We start from the raw sequence: 14,341 nt of genomic DNA, 5'->3' as shown, positions 1-14,341 counted from the left end.
AAGGAACTCTTATACAAAGAACCCTTTAAGAAGGTGAGACTGAATCTAATAGCCAGTGATCTGTGGCTAGTCAGCCTAAGAGAAATGGTGAATTGTAACCACAGACCAGTCTTCTATGCGTCAACAACCCTGAAAAAACTGATGGCTTGGAAGGGAGGAATAAGGGAAGAGGAGGAGGGAGGGGAGACTTTGGAACTAACCAAGGAGAGCTCTCCTAAGACTGTTGCAAGCACTCAAAGTTCTCAGAGTGTTTCATCTGAATCAGTTTTTCATTACTTGGCCCCCTCCAGGTTTTATGTGTTCACTTAACAAACATTCATTCTTTCAAAAAACAAATATTCATTCAAGCTCCTGCTATAATCGGGACGCTCTGCATTGGGCTCCATGTCACACTGACAGTCCCTGGTATCCTACAGCTAGTAGGCCGTAGTCATCGGGGCTGTTCACCACTGTCCCGGTAGTCCTCCTCTGAGTCTGTGGTAGAATTCCACTTCCTGCTCTTACTGAAAATAGACATGGCCATGGGACTTGCCGTGGCCAGTGCAATGTGAGCAAAAGAGACTTGTGTCGCTTCAGGTGGAAGCATCCAGCTGCGAATATGAGACCGTCAGGCAGCTATGGAAGCACAGATGCCCCGGAGCCTCTGGCACTCTGGATCTGTGAATGATGATGACAGCAAAGCCCCTCGGTGGACCTTCTTTGGACATGGAGTGTCAACACGAAATAAGGTTCGGTGGCATCAAGGCCCAGGAGAGGGGAGGGGTTTTAGTTACTGTAGCACATCCAGGGTATGAATGATAGATAAATCATGCTTCGAGGGTCCCTTCCTTAGGTCCCCTCACAAATGAACATCAAGAGAAGGCCACAGAGAACACATATTACTGTTCAAGCAAAGCCCGAGAAGCACCCACCTGCCAAAAGGTGAGTTCCTGTCACAGAGATCCACGGAGGCAGCCATGAAGGTGTTGGGCATCCTTTGGTTGGGGACGTAGCCAAAGTCGGCTGTCTGATGCCAACGGATCTGGGGAAGTCCATCATCCAGGGCTTCATCAAACAAATAGGAAGATAACTAGAAAGCAGACACTGTGCATCAGAACTTCACTGCATCAGAAACCTACACTTCAGAAAAGCTAGAAAAACATTAAGAAAAAAATTTTGAAAAGAAACCTACACTGGAGTCTTTCACAAGCAGACCCTGCTTCTGCTTCACTCACTCGCCCACGGGCTGATCCAACACGTTCTTACCGAGTCTCTCACCCTCGTGGCTGAACCGCTCATCCCACAAGCCGGGGTGGAACTCCGCCCCTCCAGTCCCCTCCTCGCAGCAAGACCTGGAGTCTATTTCTCCTCGCACTGAACCTGGGCTAAGCCTGTGATCTGCTCTGACAAACAGCATGCAGCTGAGGTGACGGTGAGCAGCTACTGAGTCTCTGCCTCAGGAGTGCTTGCCTTCTGGTTTTGTCTTCTCAGAACCCTGAGGTGGCCACAGAACAGAAGTGCCGCTACCCTGCTGAAGAAGTGTGGAGACAGCGGCCTTGGGAACTGGAAGGTCATGAGGAGAGAGGCGTTCATGCCCCAGCCTTGCCAGCTGAGGGGCCAGTCACGTGAATTCTGGATCCTTCAGTTCCAACTGCAGATACACGAGCAAGCCTGGCTAATGTCCCAGAGCAGAGATGAGCCGCTCTGGGGGACCACCTCTCCCTGCCTGGCCAACCCATGGAATGAGGAGCCAACGCAGGGGCTGCTGTTGTAAGCCCCAAAATTCTGAGGTCGTCTGTTGGAAAGCAGTAGGTCACTGACCTATTGTACATCTGTGTACAACACAGGGCAAAGCTCTGTAGGAAAGTGGAGAGGACTCTGCCCTTGTTGCTAAGTCGTGTCCGACTCTTGGCAACCCCATGGACTGCAGCATACCAGGCTCCTCTGTCCTTCACTATCTTCCAGAGTTTGGTCAAATTGATGTCCACTGAGTCAGTGATGCTTTCTAACCATCTCATCCTCTATCACCCCCTTCTCCTTTTGCCTTCAATCTTTTCCACCATCAGGGTCTTTTCCAAAGAGCCGGCTCTTCACATCAGGTGGCCAAAGTATTGGAGCTTCAGCTTCAGCATCTACCCTTGAGCACACAGCAGACTTCATCAAAGACCCCAGTCCTTCGCACGTTCCAGCAGCCATGCCCTGTTGCCAGCTGGTCGTGTGGTTTCTCCCACTGAAAGAAAGAGTACATTTTCCCCACCACTGATTCTTATTAAACTCTCCTATGCAAATTGGCCTTAACACACGAAGTGATAAAAGGTGGTGGAGCTTCGCAGTGAAATGTCATGAAAACTAGAGAGTGGCAATAAAAAGATCCACAGTAACCCCGCTGCTTCCCACACAACACCCGAGAGAGAAGGCTGAAAGTGGGGCCATGTGCGCCAATGGGCGCCATGATGCGGATCCCTGCAAAAACCCCCTGGAAGAGTCTAGGGGCAGTTCCAGCCTGAAGGACTGAGGGAGAAATGCTACCAAGAGCCACTCAAGCCAAGGAAGTTGTTTCAAAATGGCAGTTGGCTGAGAATTCCTGCAGTCGTTCCCCACTACTTCGTCAGCTGTACTACCACAGACTGACCACATGGGGGCGCCCGCAGACTCTACACCCACAGGAAATTCCTGGGTTTTTTCCCTGAGATAAAGCAGGGAACTTGCAGGGATTAGGAGAAACACTGCTGCTAAAGAAGGCATGTCACGGCCAAAGAATATAAAAAGTGGCTGCATTTGCAGGATTTTACAATAGCATCTGTGGCTTGTAGTCTGGTTCACTGTTCCTCCAAAATCCTTCGGAAAAAGCATATACTTAAGTGTAAATCTATGGCTGATTCATATCAATGTATGACAAAACCCACTGAAATGTTGTGAAGTAATTAGCCTCCAACTAATAAAAAAATTTAAAAAAATAAATAAATAAATAAAAGGAAAGAGATTCATAAGATAAATTGGTAACAAAAAAAAAAAAAAAAAAAGCATATACTCCCTCGAGACTCTGGTAAGTCGTGTCATGAGAGCTGGACCATAAAGAAGGCTGGCTGCCAAAGAACTGATGCTTTTGAACTGTGGTGCCGGGGGAGACTCTCGAGAGCCCCTTAGACTGCAAGAAGATCAAACCAGTCAACCCTGAAGGAAATCAACCCTGAATAGTCTCTGGAAGGACTGATGCTAAAGCTAAAGCTCCAATACTCTGGCCACCTGATGTGAAGAGCTGACTCTTTAGAAAAGATCCTGATGCTGGGAAAGATTGAAGGTAGGAGGAGAAGAAAGCACAGAGGATGAGATGGCTGGATGGCATAACCGACTCAATGGACCTGAATTTGAGCAAACTCCGGGAGACAGTGGAGGACAGAGGAGCCTGGCGTGCTGCAGTCCATGCGGTCACAAAGAGTTGGACACAAGTTAGCAACTGAACAACAACAATAATAGGGTCTCCGGTCCTGAACTCCGGCTCCTCTCTCTCCCCATGCCTCAGATCACACGTCAGTGTTAAACTCGCAGACACGTGGTGTAGCCCTGCCCTCCCCACAGAGCTCGCGTCCCCCCTCTAACTGTATGCTCCAGTTACGGCCACCATGGTTTCACATGCGGCCCTTTCGTCAAGCCAATTCATCCTGCTTTACAGACCAACTGTCCCTCCAGATTTTCCGACTTCTCTCATTAATAATAATAAACACGGGCATTTTCTCACTTGTGCCAAGCTTTACATGGACTAGCTCATTTAACACTTAAAATAACAAAGAGGTTTGATGTCTTACTCCAAATCACACAGTCAAAGGAAGTGCCAGAGCTGAGATTCAAATCCCCAGACTACGCTCAGAACCATTAAACTGTTGTATTTGACAGTTCCCTTTGAAGTTAAACATTTACAGTCCCAGTTTTTCACAAGCACCCAACATACTGTTGATGATGATAAAGCTGGCACCCGAGGCTAAGGCACTTCTGCTAAACCAGGGCTTCGGGACAAGGAGCAGGTCTCTCTGCTTCCGGCTGTATATTTCTAGTAGCTCACACAGTCTGTGGCATATAATAAACACTTAAACGTATTTTTGGCCTGAGTTGATTGAAGTCACATTCCAACCACCATGTACACAGGCTGAGAGGCAAAAAAAGTACCTCCAAGCACCAAATGTAGTTTCTACCAACAGTAATACAGAAGTGGTGACAGGCGTTGCTATTTTGAAAATAATGAGCAGAATATTCTCGTTCAAAGTCAAAACAAATGTAAGAAAGGAGAAAGGAAATGATTGTAAAGTAATTATAAGTGGAAAGCAGGTCTATAAAAATCTTATACCCAAAAAAAGGCCTGTGAACTCGGGCAGGGTAGAGGAACGGGGTGGGGGGAGGCCAGGGGGGATGGTGAGAGGGAAGTATCTGTGGGCTACCAGAGGCAGACGCCTACAGACAGGGGTGTCCAACTCAAACCATGCCTATGCTGTGAGGTGGGCCTCGTTTTTGTCACACCTTACTTGCTGAATTCCTATGTTCCAGAAAAGTCAGAACTACTGCCCCGCTAGGGCGTCTAGGTCCTGGAGGGGTCATGTGAACAGGCGAGGTGAGGCACTCAAGAACTTGGTTTTGTGCGTGCTAAGCTGCTTCTGTCGTGTCTGACTCTTTGTGACCCCATGAACTGTAGCCCACCAGGCTCCTCTCTCCATGGGATTTCCCAGGTAAGAATACTAGAGTGGCTAGCCATTTCCTTCTCCAGGGGATATTCCTGACCCAACCAACATCTCCTGCATTGCAGGCAGATTCTTTACCACTGAGCTACCTGGGAAGCCCAAATACTGGTTAGTTATTAATTATTTTAAGATTTAATTGTCGTGTCAGTGAGCTGAGATGGATTAAGCTACGTTCAGTTTTTGACCAGCAGGCAGGCGATGAGGGAAAAAAAAAAGGAACATGGATTCCAGGGAAGAGGTCTTAGCAGCACCTCCCCCACCAAAGCCCACAAGCCCTCTTCCTCTCGGCACCTACCTGGACAAATCCAAATGGGAAGAGGCGCTCCGTCTGCCCCTGGGAGCCATCGTGGAAGGTCTGGCGCCAGTCATCAATGAGCAGAGGGAATGTACAATTGTACAAGTCCCTGTTAAAGTTTACATTGGACTCCCCTGAAAACAGTCCAAACTGTGAGAGGAAGTTGGGGTAGATGCAAGATGCCCCCACATTGTTCCCAAGCCTCTATCCTGAGGTCCCCCTGGACTGGCCTTGGGCTTGCTCTGGCCAATGGGCCATCAGCAAACATGATTGCAAAAGCAAATGGGCTCTGGAGTTTGTTCTCTCTTCATACACTTGGAAGCCTGACACTGCCATGTAAATGATAAATAAGGCTGAACTAGCTTGCTGAAGATCTTCCATGGTGGCTCAGTCAGTAAAGAATCCACCTGCAATGCAGGAGACCAGGGTTCAATCCCTGGGTCGGGAAGATGCCCTGGAGGAGGAAATGGCAACCCACTCCAGTATTCTTGCCTGGAGAATCCCATGGATGGAGGAGCCTGGTGAGCAACATGGAGTCACAAGGAGCCAGATACAACTGAGCAATAAACCATCACTATCACAGCTTGTTGAAGGACGAGAGGCCACATGAGAACCAGGAGCCCCAGCCAACAGACATGAGGTAGAGGCCATCCTAGGCCATCCAGCCACCAGACAACCTGCCAGGCTGCCAAAGACACACAGGAGATCCCAGCAGAAACGAGCCAGAGCAGCCCCGACAGAAACACTGCCCTGCTAACTCAAAGACCAGGGAGCCAAATAAAATTACAAGGGTTTGCAGTCACTAAGTTCCAGGGTGGTTTGTTATGTGGCAACAGCTAACGATACAATGGAAAACCAGGAAACTGAACACTCACCCTGGTACCATATCACCCCCTTCAGTGTCATGTTACGGAGTGGATGGATCATGGCATTCCAGAGAACAGAGTGTGCACTCGGACCAAACTGAAGGTCAGATGGCATGGACCTAAAATGAGGAAGACACACAAGTGTCAGGAGAGAACCAGTGACTGATCCCATAATCATCCCTGAGCTAGGTATCTATCCAGCTTCACTTGGGGCAAACCCCTAATGAAAGCAGCTCAGAGTTCAAGTCAACCACTCTGTTTCCATGAAAACATGTGTCAGTCGGCTCTCTGGGAGTTCAGTGGCACCATCCCCGTTTCCATCTAGGGATTGAGACCAGGGTCGGGGGCAGGGGGCAGAGTGAGCAGGTGTTAATGAGTCTATCACACAGGCAAAAAGTTTGCTTAACCAGCACTCACTGAATGGACACTGAGGTTAAGTTCTTTGCTTTTATAAGCAATGCCATGATTATCTTCCTGAGAGCTGAATCATTACATACAGTCTTCATTATTTCCTTAAGCTAAATTCCCAGAAATGAGATGGCCAGGTCAGAAGGCACGTTTTCTGATGACTTGGAACATGGCCCTAAGTTGCCTCTGTGGAATTCTTGTGTGAATTTCTCTTGGAGTGGCGGTGTGTGAGCACCCGCATGGCCCCTTGGTATTGTCCCTGCCGTGCCCCCTGAGGTCTGGGAAGCCTGGCTTTAGATTCTTCCACCTCTACTGAGAGTAAGTCTTTCTGTTTCAAAGCAGGATGACTTTACTCCCCAGCAGGCAGGCCTTTACCCAAGACACACCAGGAGCTCAAATGCATGCTCTTGCCAAAACTGATGAGACAAGTTCTGTGGAAGCAGCTCACGTACTGTCCATCTCTATGGCAACATTAGCGTCAAGAAGTTATCAACGAGCCTCTTCTCTCCCTGTGCCCCGACCCACTCTTCTTCCTGATCCAGCTTTTCCTGAGTGTGCTTTCACCATCAGTCTTCCGATACCCTTTTCTGATGACATGGATACCGTGTTCTTCCAAACTGTTAGACTGTGTTTATTCTCACAGCGGTTAAGAGCACTGACACCAGACTCCATCACTTACTAGTCGTGTTCCCAAGCAAGTCACCAAACCTCTCTCCGAATTAGTCCCTTTATCCTCATGTGTTAATAGGACCTACACTTCAAGAGAGTGTTGCATTAAATGAGTTAATACTATATAAAGTGCTTATGACAGTATCTGGCATTTAGAAAGCTTCTATTAAGTATTAACTTATCCCTATTGATAGTTAGGGAGTTTGGGATGTATACACACTGCTGTATTTAAAATGGATAATCAGCACAGCATAGCACAAGGAACTCGGCTCAATGTTAAGAAGCAGCCTGGACAGGAGGGGAGTTTGGGGGAGAACAGATACATGTATACTGAGTCCCTTTCCTGTCTACCTGAAGCCATCACAATAGTATCTGTTAACTAGCTATATCCCAATACAAAAATTAAAAATATCTGATTAAAAAAATAAATTTAAAAAAAAAACTTAAAAAAAAATTATCTATCCCTATTATTAAGGAAAAGGGTCATAATTACTTCTTGACATACTGTCAAATGACTGTGGTGGTGATGACAGTGAAAATAACACCTGAATAAGTCACATACATTTAACACATATCTGTACATTCAGCTCATATTCGACTTCCCCAAGGAGACCATGATCCTTCTCTCTCACAGAATTTCCTGGCAGGCTTTCTCCTGGACCGGAGGACGCTTTCTTACCCTGACCTCGGGACCCCACAGGCTTCAAGGGACCTTCTAGACGACCAGGCTTCAATGGGTGTCCCATTCCACGAGGAGGAGAGCAGCCCCACAGGATACCGCAGGGTGTCATATAGGAAACGCCCGAAGAGCCAGCACACTGCTGACATGTACGTGAAGTTGCCGTGGCCTAAGTTTTCTGTTCAGAGAAACAGACAGAGACGGTAAGGGGGAAAGTAGGTGGACATTGCCTGGAGCTCCTGCGTAGACCTAGGTGAGAAGCTTGGGTGTGGGTCAGGCCTTGCATTCCTTTCTAAGACTTTCCAAGAGCAGGAGAAGACGGAGAGGCTGCTGGCTGGCTAGCAGAAAGCCAAAGGCTCTCTGGCCAGGCAAGGAGGCTTCCCCGCCACGTGCAGGGCCCTGAGAACCTAGGAATATTGATACCCCTCTGCAACATGTGAGGGGCAGAAAGGCTGCCGGCCCCATTCCACCCCCACCTACACTCTTACCCAGTATCCATCCCCACTTAGCTCTGTGGAAGGGGACAAACAAGCACAGAGAATGTCCAGAAGAAAGGTATATTTTTTCTGGGTGGTTTATATCCAAGCTTATAGCCATGGTAATGAAGACAAGAACAAACAAGTGATGGGGAGTTTGGCCGAAAAGGAAAGCAACAGAAACCAAAACCAGCATTTCCGAGTTCAGCACCATCGAGCTCATTCATTCATACAGCCCAGGAACCAACATAGACCAGAATGGGTGATTTCCACATCAGAAGAAGGCTGCTGAACAAGGGAACAGGCACACACACAACTGGTGGGATCAACCCAACCCAACAGCTGTGAAAGAACCACGAGGTGTAAGTCACTGCCTTGGCACGTGAAAGATCCAAACAACTCATTCCTGGCTCTCGAAACATGGAAAGTGTGATAGAAGGAGTTAAAAATCAGTTTCAAATCAATTAAAATGGACTGAGTACCTACCAGGTGCCAGGGACTTCTAGATGATTGTGATATATAAATGAAAAGGAAAAGGAAAGACATGGAACCTCTCTTCAGAGGTCTTCTATCCTACAGAATAAGACAAATATTCAGCAGAGTCAAATATATGGCAAAATATGGTTTAGTGCTTTAAGAAGTACAAAAGTGGGTTAAGGAGTTCTAACAGCAAAGTAAAGAATAGCAAATGAAAGGCAGATCGGAACACGCCCAGGAAAGGCGGACTCATTCCCTGTGCTCTGGTCCTGCTCTGTGCCTGGGCTTTCCCTCACCTCGCTAAACCATTAGGATTTCTGTATGCTCGGCACCTGGGACCCAGTGCGGACTCAGTGAATGTTTGTGGGCTGGTGTTGGGTGGCAGTGGTGGCTGGAATAAGGGTGGATTCGCTGATGGGGAGGCAGAGGGAGAAGGTAATTAAGAGGGAGGGGAGGAAGGTGGGGAGACCTTGGGAGACAGGAGTGCAGTAAGCAGAGCTAGCATTCTGGGCAGAAGAAACAATACATACAGAGACATGCAGAACTGGAAAGCTTCTCAAGTATTTGAGTAGAGTATCAGTTACAGAAGGAGAATAGTGTAAGAGATAACTGGAGGGGAGGTTGGAGTAAAGAAAGTGGAAAACCACTTGGAAAGGCGTGGGAATGATCATGTGTGGTGGGGAGCAAAGGTGTCTCCAGTCTAAGGCCTGGACCCTGTGAGTGAACCGTATGTGGCTAAAGGGACATCACAGATGTTTCGAGAGTAAGGACCTGAAGAGGGGGCGACTGTCCTGAATTATCCAGAGAGGTCCAAGCTCAACATAAGAGTCTTTAAAAATCAGAGACCCTGGGGACTTCCCTGGTGGTCCAGTGGTTGAGAATCTACCTTGCAACACAGGGGACGTGGGTTCGATCCCTGGGTTGGGGAACTGAGATCCCACGTGCCACAGAGCAACTAAGCCCATGAGCCAAAGTAGAGAAGCCTGTGTGCTGCAGTGAATACCCAGCACAGCCAAAAAAAAAAAAAATCAGAGACCTTTCCCAACCGCAGTCAGAGACATGAGGACAGTAGGTCAACTACCAGGCTCTTCCCCAGACACCTGGGTGGCCTCACCTCTGTCAAGTTATTACGGAAATGCTGCCTTTCTCAGGTGGGACCTCCACGGCCACTCTTTCAGAGAGAAACCACCAGCCCACCCCAGCCCCAGCAGTACTGCCCCTGCCCTAGATAAGTATTTTATGTAACTTATTTCTCAGCATGTACCACCATCTAACCTATCCCTTGATGTTCAAACATTCGAGTCTCTGAGTTCAGAGACTGAAAGGGAACCGATAGCAAGGTATAATACCTTATCCGAATCTAATTGATTCCTGAGTTTTGGAGGACATGCAGGAAGAGTTCCTAGACCAAAGGATTCATTAAAAAATTTTTACCCAAATCTATTCAGTTCCTGAGTTCTTAAAGGGAAAGTTCAGACAGTGTGGTACTGAATAGTACAATACTTCGTTTATAACTTACTAATTTTCTTATTCATTTTCTGTACTCTCCCACTAGACTGTAAGCTCCATCCAAGAGACCAGGCGTGCCTGCCTGCTTTATTCTCTGCTATCACCCCCAGCACTTAGGATAGCGCCGAGCATGCAAAAGGCACCCAGATATTTGCTGAATGAATGAATACTTGAAAATGTAGGAGTAACTGAGGTTACCAAGGTAAAGCACGTACAGGTGAAAAAAGGGACTATAAACAGCACAAGGGACCTCCCTTCAGGAGGAAGGGATTGGAGAAAGCAAAGAAACAGGCACGGTGCAGACAGAGAGGGAGCATGAGGGAGAGGAAGCACCTCACAAGCTCAGAGGGAGGGGCAGCTTCTAGGAGCAGCAGTCAGCAGAGCCGACGCCACGGGCTGTCCAGAGCACATCACAGAAGAACAGTGGAAACCTTGGGGGAACCAGTTGTTGACCTGGACACAGCAGCCAGATCATAAATGGTTAAAGAGTAGGAACAACAGAGGATGAGATGGCTGGACGGCATCACGAACTCAATGAACATAAGTCTGAGCAAACTCTGGGAGATGGTGAAGGGCAGGGAAGCCAGGCGTGCTGCAGTCCATAGGGACGCAGAGTCAGACGCGACTTAGAGAATGAACAACAACAAAGAGTGCACATGCAGGAAGGCAGTGAAAAGAATGGAAAGATGTTCTAAGAAGGTTTAACAAAGCAAAGGAGACAGGAGCGGTTCCAGGAGAAAGGGGTGTGTTTTGCTCAGCTTCGCCTGGTTTCCTTAAAGATAAGTGATGCCCTGAGGGTGGGGGACTGGGTCCTGATCACAGCAGCACCCTCGGGACCTAGAACAGAGACCTGAGCAGAGCAGCCTGGAGTAAAGGTTCCCTGCAGGCTGGACGGTGGGGTAAACAGTGAAGAGCAGGCCCTGGAGAAGGTAAGAGCCTGAGTCAGAGGCAGCCTTGAGGGAAACAGTCAGCTGTGTTCAGACACAGAAAAGGAGGAAGAAAGAGGAGAGGAGAACGTCGGGCGCTGAGGAGATGCTGGTGGAGTTTGTGCTGAGTGGCTTCCTTGAGGCCGATGAAGCTGGAGGAAGCGCCATCTGCTCAGAGCAAGGGGGCAAGATTCACTGTGGAGTCCTGGGAAGGAACGCATGAAACGAGTACCATCAGGAAGTGGGTGGTGGTGGTTCGGTTGCTCAGTCATGTCTGACTCTTGCGACCCCATGGACTGTAGCCCATCAGGCTCCTCTGTCCATGGGATTTCCCACCTAAGAATACTGGAGTGGGTTGTCATTTTCTACTCCAGGGGATCTTCCTGTCCCAGGGATCGAACCTGCATCTCCTACATTGCAAGCAGATTCTTTACCACTGAGCCACCAAGAACCAGCGGGGTGGGGAGGTCAATAAGAAATGAGTAAAAGGATGAGCAAATTCTGACAGACACAACAGAACCCAATTCAGGCTCACAGATGCCACACAGGGCACCGACCACTCACAGAGGAGCTGGCATGTGCTCCAGCCATCACTTACTCGAGGTGGGCTTGGACCATCGCAGGTCAACCTTGGCGAGGTCCTCCAGTTCCTGCTGAGCCTGGGTGGAAGACACGGAGAGGATGCGGACAGACTGATAGGCAGCCGTGTTCGATAGCTCGCCTGTGGCATTAAATACCTGGAAAAGAAGCAGGGACGTCATTTCTTCCGCCAACCAAGTGGATGGTTGATGCTGCTGCTGCCCCCTCATAAATGCTACTGCACCCACCCACCCCCACCCCCGCCTGCAGCTCCTTCTGCACCTTCAGGATACAGAAACCGAATGCATAATCGAAACCGATGATGGGCTGGTCCAGATCGCCTGGATCCACTTTGACCCACAGACACTATGATAAGTCATATCCTCAAAGAAGGTGGGAACACCATGACATCTGCAATCTCAAGGACAAGTCTGTATTGGATGAGAGGAGCTGTGAGTGGGTTTGGGCTAAAAAAGATCAACACCTTGAAAGTAAAATACTTCTATTCAGAAAAAGTATCCATTAAAGCCATGGCATTATCTTCTTTGAAAAAAAAATGAAGCCAAAAAGGCCATGGAGAGGTAGGTTTATGTAATCCATACCCCATAAGGGATGTGTATTAAAAAGAAACACAATTGAGAAACGATTTTTGAAAGCCTGAAACATCCTGAAATCAGCCTCAACACACTTATCTTCTCATCTCAGTCCTGGAAAATTGCCCAAGAAAAGCACAGCAGGCCCAGAAGTTTGGAAGGTGGGGTTCAGGGTGATTATTGAGATCAGTCCCAAGAAACCAGAAAAAGAGAAGGGTCTATCCAAAGGCACATCATTTTTTCCCAAACCACTGGATGAAACCTCACCAGCTGCCAAGAATGTGACAGGACTGGCTTAGGGTTCCTCTGGACATGAATCTGTGTGCTACACCTAAGGGTTTCTTTGTTTACCTATCAAGCATCTTTCCTCTCAGGGCTCACACTTAAGTACTATTTCCTTCAATCCTGATCGTTGAGTAGGCATGTTTTTATTTTTTTAAAAAATGGGGTGGAGGAGGATGAATTGAGAGAGTAGCATTTACACCACCATGTGTAAAACAGGTACCTGGTGGGAAGCTGCTGTCCGGCACGGGGCGCTTAGCTCGGTGCTCTGTGATGACCTAGATGGGTGGGATGGAAGGGGCAGCCTCAAAAGGGAGGGGATGTAAGTATACTTACAGGCAATTCTCCTTGTGCAACAGCAGACACAACATTTAAAGCAATTATCCTCCAATTAAAAATTTTTAAAAAAATAAAAAAGAATGTGTCATAAAAATATTGTTTGGCTTTTTAATGAGTGTTTGTTTTTACTAGTCTCCTCTCCACCCCTCTGGACAGTCTGGTCGTCCCAAAACAAAGGCCTAATAGGAGCCTCAAGAAGGCCAGTTATCATTGGCCTCAGGGAACCAGAGCTCCAGCTGAGGCAAGACTGTGGAGGCCGCGGGAGGCCGGGCCGCTCTCCACTGGCCGCTGGCCACGGGGTGTGCAGCTGGCTCGCCTTCCCTCCCGCCCACCGCAGAGAATACAGCTGGCCCTGCGGCCCAGCGGGCAGGAGCAGCCGCAGTGCCCCCACAGAGCATGGCATTGAGATGCGCGGCCCCTGGAATCGCCTTTTGACTTGCCACTGAGCCTGCTGTGGCCAATAAGCCGGCCAGATGCAAAGGCAACGGCCCTTTGGTCCCAGTCGGAGCCGCAGCTTGCAGCGCTCCCCGGGTGACGTGGCTCCGGGCTGCCAGGGTCACTGGGCTTCTGCACACGGTCTCAGGAAAATTCCACAGAAGTCCAGGCTTGCTCCTTCTGGATCTTGCCTGGCAAGTTTCATGCAGAATAAACACTGAAGACGAAGAACAGGCTAATGCACTCAGTATATTTTGGCAGGGAAGTTATTTTTCAGCGGCAAGTACCTGTAAAAAGTCACCTCCCTTGAAATTCAGTTCAGCACTGAGCTCTGAGGATCGTATGCTGCTTCCATGGAAACGGAGGATGAAACTGCTTTCGCTCCCTCCACCCACACCAGCTTCCGCACCGACTGGGAACTTCAGGGCCAGCTCGGGAGGTGGCGCGGTGACCCGTTGCTAACACTCCAGAGATCGGCAAGGCCAGCTGAGCTGGGGGAGGGGGTGGCATCGTCCCCTATTGTTACCAGCACACACGGAACTGAATCCAAAGCTCTGGCTGGAAAACTTCCATTTTCAAACTCACATGTGTGCGGTATTTCAAGCCAAAACTCAAAAGCCACAGAAAGTGTTAGCAAAAAATGGGGGTGGGGAGAATTGTTGCTGGACCTGATGACAATTACTTCTGAAATGGGTATCCTTTCCCAGAATCACCAGCCTTTAAAAAAAAAACAAAAGAAAAAAACTTTGTATTTTGTATTGGGGTATAGCTGATTCAGGAACAATGTTGTGGTACCTTCAGGCGAACAGAGCCACTGGACTCAGCCATGCATATACATGTATCCATTCTCCCCCAAACTCCTCTCCCATCTAGGCAGCCTCCTAACACTGAGCAGAGAGTTCCCTGTGCTTACAGTAGGTCTCACCAAGCCATCTTTTGATGGAAGCATTTCCTCGGGGATATTGGCAGCAAACTTAGGAATAAAGAGATTTCAGGAAGATTTTCATTTAAATGACACTTGGTTTCCCTGCTGATGAAAGGGGAAGCCTTCCTCCATCTGCTGAGATCAAATTTCATCTCATCAAACACCTCGGTATAA

At 48.5% G+C, this 14,341-nt stretch overlaps 1 protein-coding gene across 4 annotated transcripts in view; it reads right to left on the bottom strand.

Annotated features, from left to right (window-relative positions):
- The window catches only part of SIAE (sialic acid acetylesterase), a 36,285-nt gene that overhangs the window by 2,845 nt on the left and 19,099 nt on the right, over positions 1-14,341 (bottom strand). For all 4 annotated transcript variants that reach the window (XM_043874294.1, XM_043874304.1, XM_043874275.1 and 1 more), the window contains exons 4-8: positions 11,613-11,751; positions 7,627-7,804; positions 5,880-5,989; positions 5,005-5,138; positions 912-1,069 (exon numbers count right to left, since the gene is read on the bottom strand). In XM_043874294.1, the coding sequence (XP_043730229.1) occupies positions 912-1,069; positions 5,005-5,138; positions 5,880-5,989; positions 7,627-7,804; positions 11,613-11,751 (719 nt within the window). The remainder of the gene's footprint in view (positions 1-911; positions 1,070-5,004; positions 5,139-5,879; positions 5,990-7,626; positions 7,805-11,612; positions 11,752-14,341) is intronic.

This window comes from Cervus elaphus, chromosome 2 (assembly GCF_910594005.1).
Source record: "Cervus elaphus chromosome 2, mCerEla1.1, whole genome shotgun sequence".
Lineage (NCBI taxonomy): Eukaryota > Metazoa > Chordata > Mammalia > Artiodactyla > Cervidae > Cervus > Cervus elaphus.
This window is presented reverse-complemented; position numbering and strand designations above follow the sequence as displayed.